The sequence below is a fragment of the Phyllosticta capitalensis genome (genome assembly GCF_038381095.1).
Source record: "Phyllosticta capitalensis strain CBS 128856 chromosome Unknown BKA78scaffold_1, whole genome shotgun sequence".
Taxonomy (NCBI): Eukaryota; Fungi; Ascomycota; class Dothideomycetes; order Botryosphaeriales; family Phyllostictaceae; genus Phyllosticta; species Phyllosticta capitalensis.
In genome coordinates, this window is record NW_027117439.1 from 251,925 (window position 1) to 278,711 (window position 26,787).

General features: G+C 57.2%; 9 protein-coding genes across 9 annotated transcripts; 6 read left to right on the forward strand and 3 right to left on the reverse strand.

The window, feature by feature from the left end:
* Positions 1 to 599: 599 nt before the first annotated feature.
* Positions 600 to 2,580, reverse strand: BKA78DRAFT_1327 (GTP binding protein). The gene is made up of 9 exons (XM_066882627.1): positions 2,135 to 2,580; positions 2,004 to 2,078; positions 1,914 to 1,950; positions 1,795 to 1,865; positions 1,722 to 1,744; positions 1,358 to 1,672; positions 945 to 1,301; positions 768 to 888; positions 600 to 711 (listed from the first exon to the last, which is right to left on the reverse strand). The coding sequence occupies exons 1-9, from the start codon at positions 2,175 to 2,177 to the stop codon at positions 692 to 694; spliced, it is 1,062 nt and encodes a 353-aa protein (XP_066748719.1). The 5' UTR covers positions 2,178 to 2,580; the 3' UTR covers positions 600 to 691.
* Positions 2,581 to 2,970: 390 nt separating this feature from the next.
* BKA78DRAFT_245358 (cysteine dioxygenase) lies at positions 2,971 to 3,741 on the forward strand (the record flags this gene model as incomplete). Its single annotated transcript, XM_066884120.1, has 4 exons — positions 2,971 to 3,182; positions 3,245 to 3,289; positions 3,348 to 3,571; positions 3,626 to 3,741. 4 exons carry the CDS (start codon positions 2,971 to 2,973, stop codon positions 3,739 to 3,741), a joined length of 597 nt encoding a protein of 198 aa, XP_066748720.1.
* A 2,860-nt stretch (positions 3,742 to 6,601) lies between these two features.
* On the forward strand, positions 6,602 to 8,513 carry BKA78DRAFT_244398 (uncharacterized protein; the record flags this gene model as incomplete). The annotated part of the gene is made up of 2 exons (XM_066884024.1): positions 6,602 to 8,382; positions 8,459 to 8,513. The coding sequence occupies 2 exons, from the start codon at positions 6,602 to 6,604 to the stop codon at positions 8,511 to 8,513; spliced, it is 1,836 nt and encodes a 611-aa protein (XP_066748721.1).
* Positions 8,514 to 9,462: 949 nt separating this feature from the next.
* BKA78DRAFT_290801 (uncharacterized protein) lies at positions 9,463 to 11,925 on the reverse strand (the record flags this gene model as incomplete). The annotated part of the gene is made up of 2 exons (XM_066885798.1): positions 9,463 to 11,046; positions 11,116 to 11,925. The coding sequence occupies 2 exons, from the start codon at positions 11,923 to 11,925 to the stop codon at positions 9,463 to 9,465; spliced, it is 2,394 nt and encodes a 797-aa protein (XP_066748722.1).
* A 1,892-nt stretch (positions 11,926 to 13,817) lies between these two features.
* On the reverse strand, positions 13,818 to 17,082 carry BKA78DRAFT_2249 (uncharacterized protein). Its single transcript, XM_066883677.1, has one exon. It carries the CDS (start codon positions 16,922 to 16,924, stop codon positions 13,925 to 13,927), a length of 3,000 nt encoding a protein of 999 aa, XP_066748723.1. The 5' UTR covers positions 16,925 to 17,082; the 3' UTR covers positions 13,818 to 13,924.
* A 661-nt stretch (positions 17,083 to 17,743) lies between these two features.
* Positions 17,744 to 18,771, forward strand: BKA78DRAFT_245154 (3-oxo-5-alpha-steroid 4-dehydrogenase; the record flags this gene model as incomplete). The annotated part of the gene is made up of 2 exons (XM_066884100.1): positions 17,744 to 17,839; positions 17,890 to 18,771. 2 exons carry the CDS (start codon positions 17,744 to 17,746, stop codon positions 18,769 to 18,771), a joined length of 978 nt encoding a protein of 325 aa, XP_066748724.1.
* On the forward strand, positions 18,745 to 19,637 carry BKA78DRAFT_2302 (uncharacterized protein). Its single transcript, XM_066883761.1, has one exon. The coding sequence runs from the start codon at positions 18,978 to 18,980 to the stop codon at positions 19,434 to 19,436; it is 459 nt and encodes a 152-aa protein (XP_066748725.1). The 5' UTR covers positions 18,745 to 18,977; the 3' UTR covers positions 19,437 to 19,637.
* BKA78DRAFT_329004 (nucleotide-diphospho-sugar transferase) lies at positions 19,445 to 22,134 on the forward strand (the record flags this gene model as incomplete). The annotated part of the gene is made up of 8 exons (XM_066889633.1): positions 19,445 to 19,477; positions 19,533 to 19,560; positions 19,635 to 19,741; positions 19,791 to 20,381; positions 20,491 to 20,693; positions 20,739 to 21,435; positions 21,729 to 21,932; positions 22,057 to 22,134. 8 exons carry the CDS (start codon positions 19,445 to 19,447, stop codon positions 22,132 to 22,134), a joined length of 1,941 nt encoding a protein of 646 aa, XP_066748726.1.
* A 575-nt stretch (positions 22,135 to 22,709) lies between these two features.
* BKA78DRAFT_375622 (Alpha/Beta hydrolase protein) lies at positions 22,710 to 25,341 on the forward strand. The gene is made up of 3 exons (XM_066892807.1): positions 22,710 to 23,263; positions 23,343 to 23,803; positions 23,857 to 25,341. The coding sequence occupies exons 1-3, from the start codon at positions 23,119 to 23,121 to the stop codon at positions 25,144 to 25,146; spliced, it is 1,896 nt and encodes a 631-aa protein (XP_066748727.1). The 5' UTR covers positions 22,710 to 23,118; the 3' UTR covers positions 25,147 to 25,341.
* Positions 25,342 to 26,787: the final 1,446 nt, after the last annotated feature.

Consider the following 26,787-nt stretch of genomic DNA (forward strand, 5'->3'; position numbering starts at 1 on the left):
CGAAGATCGTGGTGTGGTGGTGTCCTGCTGCTGGGATCAGCTATCGGCCGTGCGCGCCGGACGGGCGACGGAATCACTGCCCTGGTCCCTCTGCGCCCCCTTGTTTCTCATGCCCACTGCCACCACAACCACCACCTGCGCCCACTCTCACAAGGGTACAGTCCTCCTGCTTGATGCTGCTGCTGCTGTTCCCTGAGTTGCCCAGAGCCCGCGAATCACTCGTCGACAAAAACAAAAGGCCGCAAAATGGTCCAGGAACGCCCGTTCGTATCATGTCTTGCCTGGTCGTCATCAACGCCATGCAAACAAAAATGTTCCTACAAACCTGTGAGCTCCATCCATCCGTGTTGTTACTGTGCCTAGACGCCTCCCAACCCTGTCCTGGACTGCAATCCCTCCGCGGCATCCTCTCCTCGCGACCCCCCTCCGGTCGCTCGGGCGCCGAGCTGCTGTCGATCAGTCCAATAAGCCCGGCGAAAGAGGAAGATGCATATCCACACGACTCCATCCACTTTCCAAACTCCGTGCTGCGCTTTTCCTTCCTGGCCAAGGCCGCGCTCACAGCCAGCCTGGTGGTTCCGGATGCGGTTGTCCCACCCCACCAATCATCACTGCTTTTTGATATGCTCCGAAAATTGCTCCACGCCACACCCGGGGCGCGGCCTCCCCCAAATGGTCTGCGGCCCGCTGATCACCGTTTGACGATAGTTACTGCGTGTGACGTAAGCATATTGCTTTGGTCGCCAACTTGTTCCGCCAACACTTACCAACATCCTCATCTGCCAGCTCGTGCGACAGTCCGACGCGCTGCGGCTGGTGCTTGACAGACTTGCCGTAGACAATGGCATGTTTGAATTGTTCCGTAATCGTCTTGTGGATTTGGTTACACTGTGCAGGGTCCGGTTAGCACGGCTCGCGGCGCGAGAGACGATCAAACAGCTTACAAAGTCCTCGATGGTGCACGCGTTGGATCTGAGCACGACGGGAGCCGAGTAGTCGGGCATGCGGCCCTTGGGCTTGGTGTAGACTCGTCGGAGATTGAGCTTCTCCCACATTTGCTCGAGAAGCTCGTCGACGTTCCAGCCGTGTTCCGAACTGATGGGACAGGCGCTGGGAATGCGGTACAGCAGGTCCAGCTCCTCAATGGTGATGGCGTCAATCTTGTTCAACGCGTAAATGGCCGGAATGTACGCCCTGCTCTTGGCCTCCAGAACGTCGATAAGATCGTCAATGGTCGCGTCGCAGCGAATGGCAATATCCGCCGACGCAATCTTGTATTCTTTCATAACGGCTTTGATTTCCTGTTTCGGCAGTGCTCAGCGGCATGTCGAGGTTTGTTGCCATGTGGCCAACTTACGTCTTGGTCAATGTTGGTCAGCGGTACGGTGTTGGTGATGTTGATGCCACCCTGGTCCTTCTTCTTGAAGACAATGTTGGGAGGCTCCTTGTTGATGCGGATACCGAAACCCTCGAGTTCCGACTCGATGATGCGCTTGTCGGTAAGGGGCTTGTTGACATCGAGGACAATGCAGATGAGATGGCAGGTTTTTGCAACGGCAATGACCTGTCTACCTCTACCCTTGCCGTCCTTGGCTCCTTGAATGATACCGGGCAAGTCGAGGATTTGGAGTTTAGCGCCATTGTAAATGATTTGACCGGGCACCGTGGTAAGCTGGATCGTGCGTCAGTTGTCGGTTCGTTCACGAGAGCAATTTACCAACTGTTGTAAACTCGTATGCAGCAGCTGCGGATATCGTTAGCCAACTTTCAAAAATGGGAGACTCAATAGCAGACCTTCTGAATGTTGGCCCGTTAACCTGCTCATCAACGTTGATTTTCCCACCGAGGGAAAACCAATAAAGCCCCTGCCACGAGCGTTAGCGATTGCTCAAGCCCAGCCTGTGCCAACCTACACGCTAGCCACACCGGTTCTCGCGACATCGAATCCGACTACCAGCGGTGTGAGTAAAAGGTCCAACGTTATCCGTGGGTGCAGTCCTTACTACCACCGCCACCTCCTCCGCCAGAGGGGGTCAGCAGTTCCTTCTTGAGCTTCGAGAGCTTCGCCTTGAGTTGTCCTACACACCCGTCAGACCTGCATATCAATCGCTTTGCGCCGGTTCCGCTGTCGTACCCAAGTGAAACGATGTCGCCTTGTTTTTCTGCGTCCGGGCCATCTGATTGGAAGGTTAGCGCGACGCTCGCGGTGGGTTGACGTGGACGCACTTCGGCCTCAATCTCCTTGATCTGTTCATGAGGATGTTAGCGGGCGCATTGAAGGAGTGGTGAGGGTGAAGCTTGCCTTGTCCACGGTGGTCGCCATGGCTGCTGGATCTCCGGGAGGGGTCTATCGCGAGTCTATGGTATGGTGTTGAGGGGCTCGGAAAGTTGTGTCGGCGGAGGAATATTGTTCTGTGCAGGATGACGTGGGTGCTTTCAGAAGATTTGGCGGGGAGTTGTGGTCGCAGGTCGGCGATCTTGGCGGCGGACTCGGTTCGCAATTCGATTGGCAGGGCTGACCAAGGGAACGTCACTGCCGTAGGGTCACCCGGAGACGCAGGACGACGCCAGGCCATCTTTTCTCCTGTACCTCGTTGTCCTACTGCTATCGCTAGTCGCATTGCTCCAACCACATCAACAGCTGTAAGTCGGTGCCGGCTCGAAGCACGCAATTGTCTGCAGCGTTTGCTCATCACCTCACGCTCCTCGGCATAGATACAGGACGCGTGCGCGTTTGCGCAGGCAGACTAGCAGGTTCCTGAGACACGCACGTCTTTGCTTTTGAGCCTATCCTCTCAAAACAAGTCCCCGACGGTAGCCGGTGGCATACATATCCTTCCCGACCACCTTAAAACGCCTGCGCGCCCTGCCTCCTTTAGCAATCGACATTTCTTCTTTCTATCCGCCATGACTGCTCTAGACGAAAGCATTGTTTCCTCCCCTGCCGCGGGCCAGTCCAAGTCGCAAGACATGGACGCTTTCCATGCCCTCGTCCAGGACCTCAGCGCCGTCCTTGGGCCGTCCTCGGGCATCGACTCGCACGACGTCGACCCAAAAGAGCTTGAGAATATCATGAAAAAATATGTATCCAACCCCCTTGAATGGCAACAATATGCCCATGGCGACGGCAGTCGAAACTACACGCGCAACTTGGTAGACAAAGGCAATGGCAAATCCAACCTGTATGAAGTCGCCTCCGCGTGAATCAGTGTCGCCAAAACCATTCAGACTAATGACCCTGCAGGCTGATCTTGGTCTGGACTCCCGGCAAAGGTTCACCAATCCACGAGTCAGTACATGATCTGGCCTGCTCTTTTGATGCCCCCAATTGTTAACGTGACCTTCAGTCATGCCAATGCGCATTGCGTCATGAAAGTCTTGAAAGGAAGTCTGAAGGAGACTCTCTACTCTTGGCCGGATCGCGACCTATCCGACCAGGGTCAGCCAGCGCCGCCCCAGATCAAGAAGGAGACGGTCTACCACGAAAACGGCGTGACTTACATGTCTGACCAGCTGGGCCTGCACCGCATCTCCAACCCTGACCCGGAAAACTACGCTGTATCCCTCCACCGTAAGTCATGATGGCTCGATTACCTCGGTTTCGGATGCTAAGTGACGTCGTCAGTCTACACTCCTCCAAACGCGGAGCATTTTGGATGCCAGATCTTTGACGAGAGGACGGGAAAGGCCAGCCACGTCTCCCAGAGCAACTTCTTTTCCGTCGTTGGTCACAAACTCTAAACTGCATCTCCCTCTCTCTATTCCTGGGAATGGGGGCTAGGGCGTTTGGATTGGGCTGGCGTTCGGGTTTGAGAATTTGGGTACGAGACGAGGCGACGACGATGGCATTGTCCGGTAATTTCCTTTGCATGTCCACTGTTTGGTATTCTTGTCGCTTCAACTGCAAGACTAGAGACTTGCACATCACTAGCAGGACAATAAGCTTTTCAACACCGCCTGTCCTGTCCAATCACATTGCTTCTCCTCTTGGTCAAACCGCACTTGACACCCCGATCGTTGGTTATTTCCTTGTCCTTTTCGCGCGTTAGCATGGCGGATCGTTGATCATCTCGGGCCGCTCCAGCAACTTTCATGGCCACGAGAATGAATCAGTCTAGTTATGCAAACAGCAGTCTGCGAACCGCTCCCAGTCACAGGTCCGCTCCGGCACGGCTCACGAGCCTGGGTCCATCTCTACCTCGGAGCATGCTTGCCCGACAACATCGTGGCCACTGTAGCATGCACTGTTTCCATTGCCACGCGGATGGTGGTGAGTACCTTGCATGGACCGCTCTCGCCTGGTATCTGGTTGGTCGTCTCATGATCGCTCAGCCGTATACCAAGACCAACTCCTCTTTTCCTCGCGGAAGATGACAACCGCGCGTTTATAAATGCCCAGAAACAATGCCTAGCCCTTTGCCGCGGTGAAGCTGGAGTAGAGGGAGTGGAATTCTCCATGGACCATATTCGACCTCGGGTGTGGATTGCTGTTCTATTTTTTCACAGCTTCCCATTCTCATGCTTGCGATACCTCCTCATGCCCGCAGGTACTTCCATCTTCAACCTTGCCTCCAAATCTCCACTTACTGCATATACCATGCTACCAGTCACATTGTCCAGTCCGTTTCCCCGCGTTCCACATTTCGATGCCCTTTGTTTTGTTTCAAAATGCCGCTTGAAACTATTTTATCAGGTCGAGCTTGGCTGCGGTAGCGTCGACGTTGTTTCTGCGCACTTGATGGCGATGCTGAGTAAACAGGCAGGGCCAGGATACGATGTCGACGTGGACGCTGAGTAAAGTTCTGGCTGTCAGCCTGAGGACGGGTTGGATTGTTTCAACGTTTCGGGGGACTGGAGCAGGCGTGGGAGGCTTTGGATGTGGTCAAGCAGTACGACGATAGCTCCAGCCATTTATTGCGCCTGGACAACTCGGGTGATGAGCTGATGACACTGCAAGTAACCCTTGGCGGCATCCGTTGAGGCTATGTCTTAGCTCCCATACGGAGCCGGAGCTCCACATGGACCCGACCAGTAGTTTATATACGAGGCTGAAGTTCCTGCACCTGTAAGAATTTGGAAAACGACGAGATGAAAAGTCGACGACACGGTGGTGGGTTTGCCATGGACGCCAGCAAACCAAGGGCAAGGCGCCAAGGCAATGCCTCCGCGGCTGAAGCACCGACCGGATCACGCTGTTCGCAACTCAACCACTGACGCAACCTTGACCACGGCAAGACATGACGAGGCTCGCAGCAGCACGCCGGCCATCATCAACTCCACGCTCTCCCAAATGCAACTGGCGCTGTCGCTGCCCGTAGCGCACCTCCAGTCGTCGGCCCCGTCGCCCGTTCTGCTCCCCACTGCCTTCTTCGCCGTCTCCATCCTCTCGGCCCTGTGCAGTTCGCCTGACCACTCGCTCCTGGCCACGGCGGTTTCCTGGGCCCTGCTATGGATATACAGTAGTCTTCAGATTGGCCTGTGGCACGGGAGGGACAATGTCCTGAGGAGGAGATTCAGCTGGACGGCGGGCGCGTTGCTCGCCCTGGCCCAGGTGTGCGAGCAAGCCGCCAATGACGACGAGGGTTTTTGGTGGACAAAGGTACGGGCGAGCTGCACTTGGAGGATAACATGTTGACACTCGGCATCAGTCTTTGCTACCTGCCACGCTGTACATAATCCGCGCTTCGGACGTCATCGCCTGCACGTTTCCCTTTGCAAACCTCGACGACCCCTCGAATCCTCAGGGCTCGCGTGCTCTATTGCCTCATGGCTTCGTGGCCCTCCTCACAGTCTCGGCCGCCGTTGCGCTGAGTGCGGTCCCAGTCCTACCACAAGTCACGGCCCTCGGCCTCTGCAGCGTCGTGCTCACGAGCTTCGCCCTAATTTTGCTCGAGCATTCAATGACCACCATCCGGGATCCAAAACAGAGCTTGAGCAATGGAGTGTCGCCAGTGCTGCCGGTGCGGCCACGTTCTGGAAGCATTGTGCGGTCCGACGCGTGGCTAGTCACAATGCGCGAAGCTGCGTCGGTGATTTCGATATCGTGCTTTGTGCTTTCCTTTTGCTTTGAAAAAAGCTACAGGATGCACACGGTAGCGCACGAGGGCGAGGCCGAGACGGTGCTGCAAATGTGGGAGAGCGCGGCGCGGGCCTTTGCATTTCAGCAGGCCGTCAGGATGGCCTTGACGGGCGCCGTTGCCAACCTGCTCCTCTTTCTAATGGTGAGTCTCCCACCCTATTTATCTCGTGCACAGTTGGCCTGGGTATCCCGCTCTTATCTGTCAAGTCGCGCTTTCGCCCTTGCCGAAGCACCCCTGATGCGTCCCCGTTTGTGTTTCTTCATTCCCCAGTTGGCATAGTTACCGCTCCAGCGACGCACTACGTTCCCGTGGCCCTCTTGCTCCACCATCCTCCCTGTACTGATGCCAACACTTGACAGATCCGTCAGGCAGGTGCCTTTGACTCGGTCTGCTCGTCCCTCGCAGGTCTCTTGTTTGCCCACGCCTATGCCTATCCCTCGCTGCAAGCTTTCTGGTTTGCCCTGCTCTACGGGGCGGGAGCACTGTCGCTAAACTACCACGCGCCTGGTCGAGACAGCAAGATGCTGGCCCGGCACTTTCTCACAATCGTCGCAGCCATTTCCTTTGGTTTCATCCTCTTTAGCTACCTCCGACAGCTCACGACCTTTTCGCAACCTCCACCTCCCGAAGCTCTTGGCTCCATTCACCTAGGCGAAGCTCCCGACACCTCCAAACCGCTCGCCTTATCTACAAAAGATCGCCATCCCGTTGAACAGCTGATTGCCGAGGCGGAGAAGAATTGGGAGAGCAAGTTGTCCAGGCAATCGCAAACGCTCGAAGACGCCGTCGCCCGCTATCGCCAACGATTCGGTACGCATCCACCTCCGCAATTTGACCGGTGGTTTGAATTTGCAAAGAGAAAGGGTGTCCAGCTCATTGACGATGGGTACGACGAAATCTACCGCGCTCTGACGCCGTTTTGGGCGCTCAAGCCGGCAACAATACGGGCGCGAGTGAGGGAGGCACTTGGGCATGGGGACAATTCCCTGATTGGACTCTTGGTTCGCGATGGACAAGCGACGCACATTGAGGGTGGGCAAGAGTGGCAGCAAGAGGCGACGTTGGGCATGATCAAAAGCTTCATCGCACACCTACCCGACATGGACATTGCCTTTAACATCCACGACGAGCCGCGCGTGGTTGTACCGCACGACCAGCTTTCTCGATTGATAGCTCGTGCCAAAAGCCAAAACATGCCCGCCGCATTGGCTACGACACAGCCCAAGAACCAGTTTTCGAAGCGGCCAAAGGACATGAACAACGGAAAACGCATCGAGGAAGTCCCCTTTACGCGCTTCAACCAGTTTGCTCACCAGGGCACCTGGACCCATTCCCGCCTTTCTTGCTCTCCCGACAGTCCGGCTCGTAGTATTGACGAAAACCCCGCCGACAACCAGACGGCCTACGCAGTCAGCGAGCTCGGCTTCATCTACAACACGACGGCCTTTTCCGACATTTGCAACTCGCCCTCTCTCTCCTCGCACTACGGCTTCTTTGACCGGCCCAACGCCTTCAACCTCGTCCAGGAGCTCTTTCCCATCTTCTCGCAGAGTAAAATCAGTTCCTACCAAGACATTCTGTACCCGTCGCCGTGGTACTGGTACGGCAAGGTGCCGTACGAAGAATTCCGCGACCCCGCGTGGGAAGACAAGGCCGACGCGCTCTACTGGCGAGGCAGCACGACGGGCGGCTTCAGTCGCAACAGCGGCTGGCGGCGGCAGCACCGCCAACACGTGGTAGCGCGGCTCAACGAACCGGGCAAAGCGCTCATCATGGCCAAGCAGACGGAACAAGTGCCCAGCGACGCGGACGACACCAACTCGCCACCGACGGAACGCACGAGCTGGACGCCCAAGCCCGCGTCGCGCAAAGACTACGTTGAGCTCTTCGACGTGCGCTTCTCGCACATTGGGCAGTGCGACCCGGGCGACTGCGACGCGCAGCGCGAGTTCTTCAAGCTGGCCGACGCGGCCGACCAGCAGGACGCGTGGGGCTGGAAGCACCTGCTCGACATGGACGGCAACGCCTTCAGCGGGCGCTTCTACGCCTTCCTGCAGTCCAAGTCGCTGGTTTACAAGATGGCCCTCTTCCGCGAGTGGCACATGGACTGGCTGCAGCCGTGGCTGCACTACGTCCCGCTGAGCCTGCGCGGCGACGAGTGGCTCGAGGTCGTCCGCTTCTTCCAGGGCGAGGATGAGGGGAAAAGGCTGGCGCGGTTTGTTGCTGGTGCTGGCCGCGAGTGGGCGGGCAAGACGCTGCGGAATGTCGATTTTGAGGTTTGGTTTTTTAGGCTGCTGCTTGAGTGAGTTTTTTCCCCACCCCCTTTTCTTTCCATCTGAGTCGCGATGGAGAATGGCACTGACACGGCTGGGACGCAGGTACGGTCGTCTCATCGACGATAATAGAGAGTCGATTGGCTACGCGGCGACGTAGCCGCTGCGTCGTGCGGTACCCACACGCGCCCCCTTTTCCCTTCATCTCATGTCTTTTCTTCGTTCTGGCGTCTGAGCGTCGTATCTTCGTCGTTGCTGTAGGATAACAAAGTGATTGAATCGACTCGCCCGGTTGGAATACCTAACCGAGATGGATGGCTGGCTGGCTGGCCCCAGGGAAGGGAGGGAGCCCAGGCTACGCCACCTCGTGTAATTATGAAGGCAGGAGGGAATTCGCAGAAATAAGGGACACACAGCTCGGGAGCGGAGTAGAAAAGGGTCGATGAGGCATGTACAGTTTAGATGGGCCTAGGTGGGATGGAGGGATGGGGATTCACCGTCGTCGTAGTATGGTACCTCGTTGGCAGAGTTACCTAGTTGGTAGTTGGGACATTTGGAATGATGCAGCAGTCGATTATCGTACCACCTTTTTTTTTTTTTTTTTTTTCTTCTTCTCTCTGCTTCTAACCGTTGACTTATTCACTTTCCTCGAGTCTGTGGCTATCTTTCGTGCACAACGCGAGAGCACAAGCAAATCTTGCTTGCCCTTGTTGGATCTATAGATGAGAGATGAGATGATGATGATGATGGGATATATTTTCTAGACCTTCCTTACGTTGCTGGCGGCGGGAGCAAACACACACACACACACCGGGTCGACGTTTCGGTCTGTTTCAGCAAGGCTCATCTGTCCCTCATATTTTCAGTTTCGCTCACAGGTTTTTGTTATCGACTCCTCGATACGCACGCGGTGCCTTTGCCTTCCATGGTTTTCCCGCCGTAGGTATACACTCAACGCTGCTGCTACTACTATCACAGCTACACACGTACATGACTACACAGCACACACGTACATGACTACACAGCACACACGTACATGACTACGTACGTAAGACTGGCTGGCTTGACTACTTGGATTACAGTCTGTCACACATAGTCGCAATGGAACCTCACAACTCGGGTGCATCGACGTCGTCATCATCATCATCATCATCATCGTCAAACCCTGTCCCCTGCTCCCCTCCATCGCCTGCCGGCCCCTCTGCTTCTTCTCCCTCTCCCTCACCACCGTCCCCAGCATCCTGCACGCCAAACTCGACATTCCCCGCCTGCACGCTCATCACCACGTCCACATCCGCTTCTTGCCCGTCCTCCTCGTCCGACTGGCCCCCCTTGACGCCGCACACGCGCTCGCCCACCCACCCCAGCCGCTCCCGCAGCGTGACAACCACGCCCTCGCCGCCCACGGCGGCCCGCCCGATGCGCGCAGCCGCGCACACGCTGCCCCGCCACGCGGGCGGGTAGGTGGCGCGGAGGGAGCCGGTGCGGCTGGTGTGCGAGGCGCGGATGTGGAGGGGGGGTGGAGGGGGAGGGGACGAGGAGGATGAAGATGAAGATTGGGAAGGGGGGGCAGAAAGAAGCAGCACGGGCGAGAGGACGGTCAGCTCGGTCGCGCCGGCGGCGTTGGAGGAGCGCAGGGCGTGGCTGTAGTCCTCCTCCTCGTCTTGCCCTTGCCCACCCTTTGCGTCGATGGGCGTTTGTGTGTCGGCGTAGACGGGCAGGATGGCCGCGCGCAGCGCGCCGACGTCGCTTTGGAGCGTCGTTTGCGCGCCGAGGAGGTAGCGGCCGCCCAGGTCGCCCGAGGCGGTGCGCGCGGTTGTCATGTAGGTGCGAGGGGGGATGGCGTCGGTGGTGGAGGGCAAGTGGATGTTGAGCGCGCCGGCGTGCGTCGAGGCGTCGAGGATGGCTGGGGGGATGGGAGAATTGGAAGAGAAGGACGAGGAGAGAGATCCAAGAGCTGATGAGGATGCTGCATGCAAAGGAGACGAAGTGTACGGCACCACCTCGACCCCGATGGCGCCGGACGCGGTTTTCAGACGCAGCAGGTCGACCAGGGGATACACGCCGTCGATGGCGCCGCTCGCCAGCTCAATCGTCGTGTTGCGTGCCGGCGGGACGGCGGACGCGTCTTCGGCAGAGACAGAGCCCGCGGCCAGGCTCACAGACGTGGTATTGGTGACAACCAAGTGGTCAGGAGCAAGGCCGGCATGGAAGGCGAGGGAGAGGTGCGACGAGCGGACGGACAGGGTCGACAGGGTCGTCGACGGCTTGACGGCGACGTCGAGGCGGATGAAGGTGCAGAGTGCTTCCTCGTCGTCTCCTTCGTCATCGCCATCCGAGTCCGGCGGTGAGCCAGACGACACAAACTGCAGCTGAAGCCCCGTCTCGGTCGTCTTGGTCGCGATGCGGTGGTCCAGCGTCTGCGCCCAGCTGGTCCACACGGTCGTGTTGACGAGGACTTGGGGGGTTTGGTCATGGCTGCCGGGGAGAAGATGGATGTGGCCGGCAATGTGGTGGTAGCGGTGGGGGTGCTTCCCCTGGTGGAGTTTGAGTGCCTCGCGGACTTCGAAGGACCCGGGCGCTTCGAATTCGGCGAGGGAGCTCTGCACGAATTTGGGTTCGCAGTGGAAGTGGTCGGGGTAGTCTGAGAGGAGGGCTGATTGCTGTTGACTGCCAACGGCGTGGGGATGCGTCTGTATATGAATGATCAGTCAGTCAGTTCCTGATGCCCCCTAGAAACCCCCTCCAGAAGCCGGACATACCTCCAGCGCTCCTCCACCCCCAGTCTGCGCATTCCCCCTCCCGGCTCCCCTCCACCGCCCCCCCTTGACCGCAACAATCACAACCCAAACCAGCACCACATGGCCCAAGATGACCAGCAACGCCCGCAACACCCTACACGGACTGATTCTCGACCCTCTAACCTCGGTCGGACTGCGCGCCCAGCCGACATTCTCGGGGTCCTTTGGGTTCTCGGACGTCTCGATCAGCGGCTCCGCCGCAAAGTACGTGGTCGACATGTCTGCGCCTGCGCCGGGAGTAGTGGGAGGGATTGGTTGCTGAGCGAAAGCGGCCAAGTGTCGGGCGGAAGCTGTGGTGGACGAGGGCGATGATGTTTGTGGAGTGTTTTTGACCTCTTCTTTGCCCTCCTTTTTGTCCTGCCCTACTCCTAGCTCATCCGTTGCGTCGTCGACGTCTCCAATCCCAATCCCAAGTTCCTCTTGCTGCTTCTGCTGCTGCTGCTGCTGCTGCTGCTCCAAAGCCGACTTATCCCGCGCCGCAAAAATCAATGGTTTGGGCAGAGGCGAAAGAACGGGCACGTCGCACTCCCAAAAGCTCGAGCTGGCGTCGTCACACCCAAAGTAGCTCGCCCTGTCGTTTCGCATGGCGGCCGTGGCAGAGGAGACAGTGGAGCCAGACCCGGGGCCTCGGGATCCAGTAGCGCTGCGAGGAGTGGAGGAAGCATTCCAGGCGGTCGAGGGACTAGCGTTTTTGGGCCCAGCGTCATTAGGACGACCACCACCGCTGTGACCACGCCCGACGGGGAACGATGACGTTGTTGTTTCCTGCATGCTCGGCTATGCTCTGCTTCTCGAGGAGTGCTTTCTTTCGGTTCGGCTCTTTGCGGCTGAGCGAGGCTGATTGATCGCTGTGTTGGAAGTTGGTGCTCTCTCTGCTCCTGTTCTGCTCCCTCCTGTCGTCCTATTCAGGCAAGGTGTCAAGGTCGATAGGCCAGTCCTTCGTGGGCACCGCTCAGTCAGGTCGACAGGTCAGTATTGCGTCGGTCGACAAGCTGAGCCTGCCTCTGTCCAAAATGTCCAAACGTCCAAAGCTCAAGCTCGCTCTGTGCGAGGAGCTGGCTGTACAAACAGACCAAACCCCGTGGGAAAGAGCCCGAGAGAAAGAGATGTTGAAGCAGGCTCAAAGCTTCCAGTCGCTCACCCCACCGCTCACGCTGCAATCCAGCTGCCTTTTCAGCCCGTCGCACAACAGGCAGAGAAAACAAGGCTGGCCGTCCCAACGCGATAGGCTGGACAGATACGTACAGTACCTAGGCAGCAGCTTCTGTCGAGTAAGGTAAGCTGCGGAACCAACGATGGTTTGTTTTTCTTTTCGGCTTACACGTCACATCAGTCCTCCTCCTCCTCCAGAGTAGCAGCTTGGTGTGTTCGTTTGTCGAGCGTGAATGATGATGGACGAACCAACAAGGAACTGATGGACGACGCCCGGGCGAGGAACGTCTGGAATTACCAAGCCAACCTATGTACTTACCAACCACCTCAGCCGTAGGTAACATCGCGACAACATTACTTCGGCGAGCCCGGCAGCTTGGATGAGAAAGAAAGTGCGGTGGTGGGCTGATCCGAAGCGTCTCCAACCACTCACAACGCACCCAGCGCATCCGCGACGCGGACGACCCCGCCTCCGCGTATGTATCCCCGCTTTACTCTACTCGACTCGACTCGAGCGGGTGAGCTATATTTGGTCGGTACATGCCTACACAGATCGTCGCGTCAATCACGTCATTCTGCCTAGGTTGATTTGATGTGGTGGTGCTTGGCGACATGTCGAGCCGGTGGGATGCGATGCACACAAGACGGACGACTACTGAAGCGATGGAAAGGAGGGGGGAGGGGTTGGTGGCACAGAGAGGAGGAGGAGGAGGACGAGGACGAGGACGATGAGAAGCAGGTTTCGCGGACGTCTGGACGTCTGAGTGGTGCCTGTGGCGTGCCCAAGCTCAAGCAGCCAGCCCTCATCGCTTTCGATCTCTGCTTTCCAAGGTTGAGTGCTTCCTCGGTTTAATACATCCAGATGTGTGGTGATCAGGGCCATCGCGTACGTCATCAGCTGACTGATGTTCATCTTGGGTGATTGACGTAGGATAGGTAAGTGTTGATATAAAGGGTATATAGGGTGAAGTAAGCAGCAGTAGTAACGGCATACAATGCCCTCACTCAGCAACAAGCTCGCTCAGCAGCAGCAGCAGCGCGCCAAGTAGACAGACAGGACAGTCAGTCGCAGAAGAGGTACTTACACACGCCCGAATAGGTAGGCGCCCGCCTGCAAAAAAGCAACGTGCCACGACAGCACACAGACAGACCCTTCAGTTCCCTTCTCGCACCCAAACGCCAGTTTCCCCGTTCCCGTTCCCATACCATTTCCCCGGCCCATTCATTCGCTATAGTACTCCTTTGCCGAAAAGACCTCATCAGCGCCGGACCGTTTGAACGACCAGAGCAAAAACAACGCGCAAGCAAGTAATGGAGAGCAAAGCAAGCAAATGGACGAGAAGCCAGATGCCAGAATCGACCAACAGTTTTGACAAAAATGTTTTCATTTCGCACACAGGACATGGGGATTGGAAGTTAAACAATTGGAATTTGTGGTGAAAATGTAGAAAGGGAAAAGAAAAAAAAAAAAAGGAGCCAACCCGCGTCCCGCTCATCCCGCTCATCAGCAACATGACATGTACAGTGGTGACAAAAGGAAAATAGAAGAGAAAATGGCTCTCTTTGGGCCCGCCAAGCATTTATCTTGCGTGGTAAATGCTCTTTCTTGGGTAGCCTTCTACGCCGCCGCGCCCACCGACGCCGAGCGGCTGTGGCTGCGGCGCTCAAAGTCCGGACCAGGCTTGATACCAAACAGCGCCTCGCTCCAGCTCTTGGGCGTCGGAGGCGGCGTCTCCGTCGTTGTCGTGACCTTGGCCTTTGCGGTGCGCATGTCGAGCGGCGTGAGGTGCGTGTATTTCGGCAGCTTCGTAGCTTCGATAAAGTCGTCGTATCGGATCCAGTAGAGCGGGTCCATGGCCAAGAATTTGACCTTGTCTTCCTGCTTCATGGCGTGCTGCTTTTCTGGATCGTAACCAGGCCAGTCTTGCCGGTCGAAGAGGGGATCTTCTGAAAGCTGCGAAATGTCATATGTCTCGAGGTAGGCATGACGCTGGCTCGTCGTCACGTCCTTGCGCTCCCACGCCGGAAAGTCTGTTGACAGGTCAAGTTCGGGCAGGCCGAGAATGCCAACGGCTTGGAAGCTGAGCATCCAAAGTTGATCCCGTTGGCTCTCTGGACACATGGGCTCAATTTCGGACCGCTTCGCCACATGGACGGGTAGAAAGTTGTACTCTATACCGCCTTCCTTGGTGACCAAGTTGAAGCGCAAAGGCCGATCTGCCCCCTTTTCACAAGCCCTTCGCAACGATCGCGGGAGTTTGGCCATCCTTTCAAGCCGTTCGCGTTCCCGTTTTTCAGCCTCAAGACGCGCTCTTTCTGCCGCCTCCTCGGCTTCCTTGCGTGCCTTTTCGGCAGCAATCCGTTCGGCCTCGATTCGTCGCTCTTCCCTGACGTGCTCCGGGGTCTCTTCCTTGACAGGCTCCGGTTCAGGTTCGGGCTCGATTCTCATCGGCTCAGGACTGGGCTCAGGTTTCGTTTCAATAGGGGACGATGGCGGAGGGGAGCTGCGAATCGTCTTGGAGTGGTGTGCCGTCTTTCTCCGGACGCTTCGACTTGGACCACGGACTTCATCCTCGTCTTCGTCTGAGGCGTCTGGAGAGGTACTTTCGCGAGTCGACTGTCGGTTCAACTCTCTCCGGGAAATCAAACGCTTCTTTGGTTTGCTGTGGCTTTCCGAGTCGTCCTTTGTCCTCTTCTCCAGATTCCTAGGCCGGGGCTCCTTCTCGCGCGTTCGTCTGTGAGCGTCTTGGTCCAAATGCTTGCTCCTTCGCGGACTCTTTTGGTCGGTCCGACGCATCTCCGGGCTCCTGAGTCGCTTCGACGACCTGGTGAGCATGACTTCGTCGTACTTTGCCTTGAGGACACGGTGAACTTCCTTCCAGTTTGGACCCTCGTAGTCTTGGGCGTATTCCCAATAAGTGTTGCCGTCTCTGTTTCTCCGCGTCGGATCAAAATCGTCCTGCGCGAGCAAAAGTTTGATGACATTCAAATGGCCTTTGCGAATGGCAACAAGCATTGGTGTCTCATTGTGTTTGGCAGGATCCCTGTGGTCGGCCGAAAGTCCGGTAGCGAGAAGAAAGCTCAAAATTTCGTCGTGTCCTCCTCGTGCAGCAGCAACACCACACGCAACATTGGGCATGACTCCGGAAGCCAGGAGTTCGTCCACGGCGCGCTTGTCCCCCTGCTCAGACTTGATCCGCAGGACTTCGGCGTTGTATTCGTTGGGGAGCAGGGTTGGCACGATCGATTCTTCAACACTCCTTGGAGTCTTGCCTTCGCTTTCGTCTTCTGACTTTTCCTTCTTTTCCTTTCTCCACTCTGCCGCCGCCTTTTCCAACTCGATACGAATCTCTTCGGCTTCGTCGATGGTTGGGTCCAAGAGCTGGAGAGCTGTTTTGAAATGCTTGTTTTCGTACAACGGATCCACCTGGGCTTTCCACAAGAGCAGCTTCACGACTTCGAGGTGGCCATTCTGTGTCGCGTCGATAAGAGGAGTGTCGTTATCGAGCCAGTCGTGGCCATCCGTTGCACAGCCATTGTCAAGTAAGAATTCCACAATGTCTTCGTGCCCATTCAGTGCGGCCTTTTGAAGTGGCGTCACTCCAGCATAGTCTGGAGAATCCAATTCATCAGGTGCGGCAGCAAAAGCCTTGCGCACAGCCTCGAAGTCGCCCTTTTCGCAAGAACGCAGCAACCGAGTGGCGCCAAAGGCATCCTTTCGTTTGGCAGGAGCAATGGCTCGGACAGGGGACGTCATTGATCGTTGTGCCAACCTTTTCGGCCTGTTTAGTGAAGGTATGTTGTGCGGATGAGGAGAAGAGTTGTTGGATTCGTCGCTGTCATCGGAAGCCCATTCCTTTTCTTGCCGAGTATTTTCGCGCCTCCTTCGACCGGAGCTGCTGTGGACAGTGGACTGAGTAGATGCCGATCGCTTGTGAATTTTTACGCCGGCAGCAAGAGGAGAAGCTGGTGTCCGCGAGCTTTTGCCGGGGCCCTCGGTCTTGTGTCTTTGACGCGGCGGCTCGAGGTCGCTTTCCTTTTCTCGCAGCTTGCGCTTCCGCGAGTCGGCAATGGAAGAGCTTCGCGCGCGATTGTCGCGTGATCGGGGAGAGTGGGAGCGCGTCCGGGCAGAGGATGAGGCGGAGCTGTGGGTGCATTTTCCAGAGGGATGATCGTGTTCACAAGAAGAAGAAGATGCCTTGCGGCCTGAGGGTGGCGGCCTCTTTTCAATCAAGTCTTGGACTCGTTCCGGGCCGTTGCGATTTGCACCCTGGAGACCGTTGGACGCAGGTTGGACCGGTGGCGGACCAGGCGTGTCGATGGGCTTTGGGTCGTCCTTGGGCTGCTTGGATTGAGAATTGGAGTCGACTTTGCTCATCTTCTTGGGCCTCGTCGTCTCGTCTTTTTCTGGACCTGAGAGGATGACCGTCTCCGCCTCGGATTCGTTCGCCTCTGTTCCATGGTCACCATTCTTGAGGGGTCTGTCGGTCAGCGGGGGCGAAGAGAGGGCGGGCGGTGATGTGCTGCGATGAAGGGAAGGCTGCACCGACTGCGGCTCTCCGTTGCCAGATGGATTGGGCGGCGGCAAGTGGTCGGCAACAGCAGCGCTACTGCTCATCACGGTCTTGGTAGAGTGCCAGAGGGTGCCTGCCTCATGCTGGGAGGGAATCGAGGAACTGCTGGAGAGATGGGGCGCCAGTTGCTCAGCAGACCGGTGCGCGTCGAGGGCGTGGTGTACGGGGACGGGAGCGAAGACGGCGAGTCGAGCCACAGCGGGACGAGGGGGGACGGCAAACGGAGAGTCGACGGGAATGAAGAGCGAGTAGTGGAGGAGTGGCGAGTGTGGATGTGGTGAGGCGAAGATTGATGGGTGGGTGTGGTGGTAGTGGTGGTGTTGTGGGAGAGGAGAGGAAGAAGATGGAGTGTGAGAGAGATGGAGATGGACGGGAGAGCTGGCTGGCTGGCTGGCGGGCAGTGGGCGTCGGCGTCGAGTGTTTGGCGACGTGGGAAGGAGCGACCGAGAGGCGGAGTCTGCAGCAAGACTGTGACTGGCTCGCTGCACTCATTGGCTTGCCGGCCTGAGGACGGGCGCGGGCCAACCCTTGTGGGGGGGCGTCTGAGCACAGCACAGAATAGAATGAGAACAACTAGATACATATACATGTATTCAAGAAGATGAAGATGTTGATACTGCAAAGACTTTGGTTGGCGTGTCAAATGCCATCCATCATCTCTCGCCCCTCTGCTGCCCCTGACTGACCTGTCAACCAGCAACAAGTCCTCTCACACCACACCCAAGGCCTCCCCGGCCCGCAGACCGAAGAACACCCTTTCTACTTCTCTTCGGGATTCTTCTCTGCGCGACATCATCGCTTTTGTCGTTATCTTGCGCCATTTGGCTCGCCTTGATGCTCTTTGAAACGCTGCTGCCCACGACATGACGCTCGCCACTCGGGCCCCGATTTTGGCCCGCCTCGTCGACTTGTCACCACCGCTGCTCCTCCGATCCTTATTTCTCACCGCAGCTTCAATCGTAATTCACTTCTTCCGCTCCTCTTGTCACTGTAAACCACTGACTGCCAGGTCGTCGCCGTCTACGCCATCCCGGCCTTTCGAACTCGGTTCCTGGCATATGGCTCCCGCGCCACGACGCCCACGGGCCCGACCCGTCGTCATCCAGATGCCTCGCCAGCCCAGTCCCGGCCTGCCCTTTTGCTTGCGCCTGTGCTCGACCGTCTAGCCACCTATCGCGTCCCCCACCGCTGGTTCAACCACTTTTACCTCCTGTCCGTCCTGTGCTCCCTCTTCTGGGCCTACCAGTACTTTTTCCACGGGCCCCTCCTGCGCCTGCTCGTCAACAAAGCCGCCCAAGCCGACCCACGCCCCGCAAATGTGCCATTGGCCAGAGTCCACTTGGCCTGGCTTCTTATGCTGGCACAAGGCCTGCGCCGCCTTTACGAGTCCACCTTTGTCTCGAGGCCCTCGTCGTCCACAATGTGGGTGACGCATTGGCTCTTGGGCCTCTTCTTTTATGCCAATATGTCCGTGGCCGTTTGGATCGAAGCCTCACAAACGTTGCAGGCAACCGCTCCCTCGGCTGCCAGCTTGGACGTGTTTCTCGACCCCCAGGCCCTCGTTGGAACTGCGCTATTTCACTGGGCTTCGTTGGAGCAACACAAGGCCCACGCCCACTTGGCGAGTCTGAAAAAGTACACGCTGCCCACCGAAGGCGCCTTTCGATACATCGTGTGTCCGCACTACACGTTTGAGTGCTTAATATACCTCGGGCTGTCCATTGCTGCTGCGCCAGAGGGACAATGGCTGAACAAGACGATATTGTGCGCCATGATTTTCGTCGCTGCCAACCTGGGCGTCACAGCGGTAGGGACTCGAGAATGGTACGAGGCCAAGTTTGGCAAGGACGCAGTAGGTAATCGGGCGCGAATGATGCCCTTGATTTGGTAAATGAGAGCGCAATTGCAAGCTCGAGCAGACATGCCGTGAAACAAACTTTCAGGGTCCAGGGCAAGGTTTGGGATTGTTTTCTGGTTGAGGAGCTGCACGCTGAAATTAATTAAGCGCCCAGCGGCGGGCAAGCGGGGTCGGATGACCGTTGGGAGTGGCGTGAGGGCAGGGGTGAAGAGTGGGAGCAGTTTGTCATTGGAGTGAAGATGGCAGAGAAAGGAAGCAAAAGAAGAAGAACGTTGAGCAACAAGCAGAAGAAAGAAGAAGAAGAGGTGCTGAAATTTATGTTGTTGCTAAGGCCGAGGAGGAATGGTGGTTGCATCATTCATGGTGGTGGTCATGGGCCCAAGCTCCCTCGACTCGACCTCCAACAAGTCCAGTTGAATGCTGACCTGACGGCGCAGCACCGTCGCTTCTGCTTTGCCGCATCGCCCACCATTGACTCGTCCCGTTGTCGCTCACTTGCCTGTTCCAAGGCAGCCCGTCCCTCCCGGCGTAAGAGTAAAGGTAACCATGCTGCCGCAGTGACGCCTCGTGATCATCTCCCCAGATTCTCCGCTCCCTCCCACGTCCTTGTACTATCATCCATCAAGGGACGATCATCAGCAGCGGGGAACAACTCTTCTTCCTCACAACAACATCCTCTGGCTCAGCCCATTGAGTGACTGCGACCATGGCTACCGCTCAAGAAGATGCCTATGTGACGGCAAGTCAATTGTCCTCCGCACCGCTGTTGTTTCTCCACGCTAACCGCCAACAAGCTCGTCATGAGCGATTCATACCTCCCAGGTACCACCACCTTGCCCACATACGCCTCCAACGTCCTCCTTGCCACTGGACGTTCAACAACTAACCCGCCTCAGGCGCTGCTGTATTGGCGCATTCTCTTCGCGATGCCGGCACGAAAAAGAAACTCGCTGCCCTCGTCACCCTCGACACTCTCGCGGCTGACACGATTGCCGAGCTCAAGGTGTGAGACCCTGCGCCACCTTGTCCAACACTTTTGCTGACGCCACCAGGATCTCTTCGACTACCTGATACCTGTCGAGCGCATTCGCACTCCGAATCCGGCGAACCTGTACCTCATGAACCGTGGCGATCTTGCTTACACCTTTACCAAAATCGCCCTGTGGAGGCAGCTACAATTTCGCAAAATTGTCTACCTTGACGCAGACGTGGTGGCACTCCGAGCTCCGGACGAATTGTTCGACATTGAAGCCTCCTTTGCTGCCGCTCCAGACGTAGGTTGGCCAGATGCTTTCAACACTGGTGTCATGTCCATCAGTCCCAACATGGGAGACTATTGGGCCTTGAAGACTTTGGCCTCGAGCGGGGACAGCTTCGACGGCGCCGATCAGGGTCTGCTAAACCAGTACTACGAACACAGGGACTGGCACAGACTGAGCTTCACGTACAACTGCACGCCGAATGCACAGTACCAGTGGGAACCGGCATACCGCCACTACAAGAGTAATATCAAGATGGTGCATTTTATTGGAGACAAGAAGCCGTGGATGAGAGATACCCGCCAGAGTGGAGGAGGCCCGGGAGTTTACAATGAGTTGTTGGCACGATGGTGGGCTGTCTACGACAAGCACCTCAAAGCACAGGTATGCAAAGCCTGCAAGTCCTGAATGATTTTCTGACATCTTTCAGACTCCGCAGTTTGACCCCTCCCAAGCTCTCCAAGCTCCAAACATGATTCAGCGCAATGTGCAGGCTGAAGCTGTGAGGACTGGGGACTCGGGCGCGACAGGTCCGGAACACCCTCAACCAGTGCCTGAGACGGGAGAGACGCGTCCGACGACGGAAATTCCTTTTACTGATGCTGGGGATCTCGCAGAAACCGTCACTTACTCACAGCCCGCGCCCGCTCCGCCGCCGCCGTTTTCTGCACCTCACGTTGAATGGGATGCAACAAGGTAGGTCGAGACAGATGAGAGAGACGACAACGCTAATTACAATAGATCCGCACCTCCAGCTGTTTCCAAGCCAGAAGCTGCCAACCTACCTTCTGAAACGTACACCTTCAGTGAGAACAGGGAGCTGTTTCAACCGCCGCCATCTTACCCCGAGCCTCCCAGGGATATGTACTATGAGCTCCCTCCAAAGCCAAAGGCGCAGGACATGCCCAAGCCAATTTTCCCCTGGGAACAGGAGCGTGAGAGGCCCAGAGCAAGCCGTGTGTTTGTGGAAGACGCTCCACCTCAGGCACCACCAGCTGCTCAGCCAGAAGAGCCCGAGATTTCTAGGACTCTATCTGACGTGCAGAGCCCCGAGACCCATTCGTCTTCTTCCTCTGGATCGCCGCCCCTGGTAGAGGATCCTTGGCAGACTTTCGGTCAAAATTCGAACGCTTGGGACGCTGTGCCGGGCATCGAAAAGTACGTCCGGAATGTCATGGGCACACAGGGAAAGCGCGTCAAACCCTCGAACATTTCGCTCGCCGGGCTTGGCCAGCCTCCGGATCTCATGTCGCCCACGGGAAATGGACGCACCGGTCGTCGCGAGAGTCTCATACTGACCGACTTCCCGAGCGCTGTCGAAAGACCAAGTCTGCCCGTGACTCCGGCCGCAGTTCGACGTCCCACGTTTTGGGGAGGCGAGAGGGATGAAGCAGGCGACTTGCCGCCTGCCGAAGGTGTGCCAAATCAAGCAGAATGGGTATGTCCCCGATGCGGGTTTTCCTCTGATCGCTCCGAGTCTTTCCATGGTTCGCCGCGTCGCAAAATTGCGCCTTCGTCAGCTGCTCGTTCGACTGGTTCGACTGCGTCGTTTGTTACTGTACTATCGCCTTTGCCATTACATCTTGCGCCTGTACCGTTGCTCCAAAAAGAAGAAGACGAAGACGAGCCGCGTCGGACTGAAGAGAAATTGTTTGAAGATGCGTAATGCTTGGGCGTGGCTGAAGAGCGTCCAACACTGAGGAGAGGCTGACCAAGATGTTCCGCGCAAAGGATCCCCAGGAAAGACTCGAACAACTCCGAAGGCTGTCGCTCCTCGAGCTTGAACATCTCAAGCAGAGCGCCTCGTCGCCAGACTCTACGCCTTTGCGCCAACTCCCCGAGCACTCGGTGTCGAGTACGCAGCAGCAGGCGAGCCCGCCCGCTGGTTTGCCAACAAAAGCCCTGCAGGAGACGGCGATTGAGAACAAGAGCAAGGTAGGAGAGTCTGAAAGCGCCGCGCCTGTACGCTCTGCACCGCGGCCTCCGGCGGTCACGTTGGGATCAGAGACCGAGATGAGCACAGAGAAGAAACCAGTGCTGCAGGTACCCAACTTCCAAGATACTGCGGGAGGCAGCAAAGTCGAGTCGCTTGCCGGAGAGCAGACAAAAGAGGAAGATGACGAAGAAACTGTTTTAAGTCCATCGCAGCAGTCGTGAGAAGGGGGTCGGCTCGGCACGTGGAAGGAGTGGGATCTTTTCTTTTGCGCTTATTGGCGCGCCCTGGTAATGTCTCTTGTCTGTTGTACCGACGCGGTTGTTGATGTTACAGCTGTCCATGATTTTTTCCAAGCATGTTGTAGATATATCCCTCTGCTCCTCGTCCAGACTGCATGGCCTGCGTTGTTGTATGACTTTTACGGCATGTTTCGATTTCCCTTTTGGGCTCTGTGCAGTGTACGTATACTAACGACGGCGTCTTGTGCTGTCTTTTTTGTGGTTTGTCCAGTCCAGCGTTCTTGTCTCGATGCAACGGTCTACAACTACTCTACACATTATGCAAAGACTGCCACCACACGACCTCAAGAGGGCTATGGCTGCTCATGGCGCACGATGCGGCTGAAGGGTGCAACCGTGATGCGTGGCCCTGCAGCGGGTGCCAGCGCTGGATCGGCACGAGAAAAAGCAGGTTAAGATGCCCCCAATGCGGACGGTGTCTTGTCAGGAGGACCAAGCAGAGCCAGTCATGTGCGGGCACCGCAGCGGCGATCTGGCGTTCTGCTGTGCTGCTGTATCAGAAGCTCACAAAGAGAAGCGGTGGGTGCGGGGAGAGGTATGGATGGTGCCGACTGGCTGCAGTGCTCCTCTGACCTCACAGCCTCCGTCCGGGCATCCCCCATTACTCTCTCCCCTTTCTCAGGCCCGTGCGCCCAGCTGCTCTTTTCTCAATCGTGACGGAATGGCGAGCTCCTGCATGTCGTCGTCGGTTGATCAAATTCCTCTCTTTCGACACGCGGCGGCTGCGCTTACTTAACTGCTTGCCCCGGACTTCCAAGACCCGGAGCGAATCCAGCACTCCGGATGCTTGCTATCAACCCCGACTTTTGGGACTGCCACTGATTGATCCAATTCAATTCCTCTTCCTCGCACCTTCTGCACTCGTCAGCCGACACCGTCCGACGCCATGGATTCTCGTCTGGAGCACGTCTTCAACGCCCTCGTCTTTGGCTACGGCGTGCTGGCGGCCCTGTACTGGCTCTGGTTTGCCTTGGTGGACGGTTCCCTGTTGCGTCGGCGGACCAAGGAAGCGGAGAAGGAACTAGCCGCCGGTTCGTTTGCCGACCCCTCAACCCCAGAAAAAAAAAAAAAGACCTCCCCTGCCAAACAACTGCTGACAACCACATTTAGCAAGGCGACGCTTCTGGGACCTCTCGGCCAGCCCTCTGCCCAATTTCGAACACGCCTTCTTCACTACCGACGCCGGCGTCAAACTCCACTACGTCGTCTCGTCATGGAATCCCGGCAACAACCCTAACCTCGTCATCCTGGTGCACGGCTTCCCCGACAGCTGGGTGCTATGGCGCGAGTTCTTGACGCGCCAGAAGCTCGACAATGAGACGGTCTACGTGGCGCTTGACCTGCCGGGCTTTGGCGGCAGCGACAGCCTGCCCGTGTACGATGCCGATAATGTGCTCGAGACGGTGACGGCGTTTGTGCTCGGCATGCGCGAGCGCTGCATTCAGGAGGAGGACGATGACCGCGGTCAGGTCGTCATTGTCTCGCACGATTGGGGCGCGGCTGTAGCCTCGAGGCTTGCCTCTGAGGCCCCTCAGCTCGCAGACCATTGGATCCTGACGAGCGCGCCAATTGTAAGCTCCGGCCACGGCAGAGACGACGTCAATGGTGTGCTAACATGATCCAGACGCCCCTCGCCATGAACAACATGTCGACCCGCCTTGCTTCTGCCCAGCGCATGATCCACACGTGGATGCAGGAGCCGTTGCGCCTGACGCTCCTGCGCAATGCCTTTCGAACCGTCGAGCCAATCCTCTCGCAGCTGCGCAAGTCGAGCTACATCTTTGCTTTCCGCCTTCCTGTCCCCCTCATCCGCATCGTCTCTCGTCTCACGGGGACCACATATCTCGGCGTCGTTCACACCGTCGCGGCGCAAGGCCTTGCTCAAAGCGCGCCGTCCCAGAAATCCACATACACGGCCGAAGCCCTCGCCAGCTCTCTCGGTCCTGGCCCCGAGCAATGCGTAGCTCCTCCAACGGCGTCATCGTCCTCCTCCTCGGACACCAAAACCACATCCGTAGACACGTCCGCATCATCACTTGCCTACGCCCCCTCGGTCGCCGCCCGCGCGCGCTCCCCGACCCTCGCCTGGCTCAACCAAACCGCATACTACCGCGACGGCGTGGGCGTCCACCGCTGGACCAAGAGCTTGCAGACCATCCTGTCCCTCTCGGCGCTGGACCCCACGTCCTCGGTCTCGCCGCAGACGTCGCACTCGCCGTCATCCTCGTTCCTGCCGCGCGCCGTCTCTCCCGTCGACGTGACAAACGGCGGAGGAGGCGCGAGTGTCTCGTCTGCGGGCTCGACGCCGCGACGTCGACGCTCCAGCGCCGGCGGCGCCCTCGGCGCGCTCAGCAGCAGCAAGAATGGCGGCAGCCACAACAATGGCGGACACGGCCACAACGGCCACAGTCATGCCGCGCTCGAGGCGGCACGCCGCCGCAGCAGCCTCAGCGTGGGCGCGTCCCTCTTCGACTCGGCAGGCGACGGCCCGCGGGGCCTGCTGCGCGCGCCAACGACGGTGGTTGTTGGGGCTGGCGACGTGGCGTTCGACTGGCGGCTCGCGCTCGAAGGCATCGCCGAGTACGTCGGCCGCAAGGGCGGCGCGGTCGTCGTGATTGAACGGGCGGGCCACTGGCTCGTCCGCGAGGACGTCGGCGTCAAGGTGTTGGCACGCGTCGTTGCGGGCGTGGTGGGCGCGGACGAGGAGATTGGCGGCGATGGGGAAGGTGAGGGCGTTGTGGAAAAGGGGGCGGCGCTGGAGCAGAGGAAAGACAGCGTCAATGGCGAGGATGCTACTGCCGCCGTCATGCCGGCAGCTGGAAAGGGCGCTGTTGCGGAAAAGGGGCCAGACGAAGGCGGCATGAAGGGCCTCCTGGCCGGGCTGCCGGGCGTCAAGGTCGTGGTGGAGCGGTAGGCATGTACCCAGTGGCGAGCTGTGAGTTTCGAGTGTCGAGTGTCGATGTTGCCCATGATGTACGCACGTGGAGAAGGCTTACGTTCTTCTCTCTGTCGTTGTTTGTTGTCGTTGTCTGTTGTTGCTCATGTTTTATGACCACCCATCATTGTCCGTCCTAAGGTATTCCATTCGTTTTTTTTTTTTTTTTTTTTTGTCGTTGCTACACCAAGGTACAGAAAGTTACAACATGAAGCGAGCGAACGAGCGAGCGCGCAGGCGTAAGTGAGTGCGTATACCTAGGTATGTAGGCGAGCGAGCAGGGACGCAATGGAAGCTGAGGAGAGCACCCTTTAGGCTCTGCAAAGAGCGGTTGCTGTAGTTGTCTGTTGTCTCTTGGAAATTGATACAACTTTGTACGAGAGCAGAAAACTGCTTACCTATCCCGCACGCACTTGCGTGTGGATTCATTCGACCGTCGACAACACACGTAGGATAAAAACCCGGCCTAGCCGCAAACAAACAACCCCATCAATACACCTAGCCGAGCTCAACGTTATCCGTCAGATTTGACATGCCATGCCCATGCCCATGCCCCTTTTGGCCCCCTTCTCCTCCTCTTCTGCGACACGTGGAGATGGAGTGTGGAGTGTGGACTATCTGTGGACCAGAACTGCCGCTATGCTCGAATCTCGCAGCGTCGGCTGCGTACGTACCGGTAAAAGGGGATTTTGGTGTTTCGTCCACGTGTTGGGGATGAGGAGGAAGGACTACATGGTATGGTATGGTATGGTATGATGCACCATCCATCTGTCCCTAGCGGCGTGGTGTGGTGTGGCGCTAGATCAAGAAGACGGCAATTTGTCTGTCTGGTAGAGGGCGGGCGTTGGTGGGTATGTGTGTGTGTGGCACTCTGCAGCGATGTGGCGATGCAGCGATGCAGCGATGTAGTGATGTACAGGATCCTTGTTGTTGCAGGCGTAGGCATGAGATGAGCAACTCATACAATGCCACAGTGGTACCAGCGTGTGTAGTGAATGGACATGGGAAGGGGAGGAAGAAGATAGATACATGCCTGCATGCCTATGTAGGAGACGTAAATCGGTCGGGGGATTAGTGGGGGCAAGCAGACGTGATGAAGGAGGAAGGGGTGGGTCTTTATGGTGGATGAGGTTTGTTGTTGTTCCCCCTTCGTATCGATCCTTTTTTTTTTTTTTTTTTCCTTCCTTCTGTCTGGTCTGAAGACATACAAGAAAGGGGAAAAAGGGGGAGAGGGGTCCAAGGGTTGAAGAATCCGCGGTGCTCTTTTGGGGTCGTGTCGCTTTGGCACGTTGTCGTCGTCTTGTCGCTCTTCTTGCGAGTTCGGCACGCACCCACAGATAATATAGTATAGTATAGCGGGAAGGCGACGATGAAGTGGTGGTGTAAGTGACCTCTTTGCGCATGGTGACCAGTTGAAGACTGTGGCTTCAATGTTAGCTTGGGGGTGCCGAGGACGACATGCAAAGGTGGCGCAGTGGTGGTGGGCGTGGCGAGAAAATCCGTTGTTGAGTTTGGATGGGGAAGTTGCCTTTGGTACGTACCGCAGGGGAGACATGGCGGTCGTCTCTAAGCAACGACAAGCTTTCGAATATAAGATGCTAGCCTTTTTGCTTTTTAAGC

Excerpts from the sequence above, each read along its gene's own strand:
- BKA78DRAFT_1327 (XM_066882627.1), bottom strand. The coding sequence starts at position 2,177 with ATGGCCCGGACGCAGAAAAACAAGGCGACATCGTTTCACTTGG. Across the intron at positions 1,673-1,721 it reads CTGCATACGAGTTTACAACA|CTTACCACGGTGCCCGGTCA; the intron begins GTTGGTAAATTG and ends CGCACGATCCAG. Across the intron at positions 712-767 it reads GCTGGCAGATGAGGATGTTG|TAACTATCGTCAAACGGTGA; the intron begins GTAAGTGTTGGC and ends CGTCACACGCAG.
- BKA78DRAFT_2249 (XM_066883677.1), bottom strand. The coding sequence starts at position 16,924 with ATGAGCAGTAGCGCTGCTGTTGCCGACCACTTGCCGCCGCCCAATCCA.
- BKA78DRAFT_2302 (XM_066883761.1), top strand. The coding sequence starts at position 18,978 with ATGGCAGAGAAAGGAAGCAAAAGAAGAAGAACGTTGAGCAACAAGCAG.
- BKA78DRAFT_375622 (XM_066892807.1), top strand. The coding sequence starts at position 23,119 with ATGGATTCTCGTCTGGAGCACGTCTTCAACGCCCTCGTCTTTGGCTAC. Across the intron at positions 23,264-23,342 it reads GGAGAAGGAACTAGCCGCCG|CAAGGCGACGCTTCTGGGAC; the intron begins GTTCGTTTGCCG and ends AACCACATTTAG. Across the intron at positions 23,804-23,856 it reads TCCTGACGAGCGCGCCAATT|ACGCCCCTCGCCATGAACAA; the intron begins GTAAGCTCCGGC and ends AACATGATCCAG.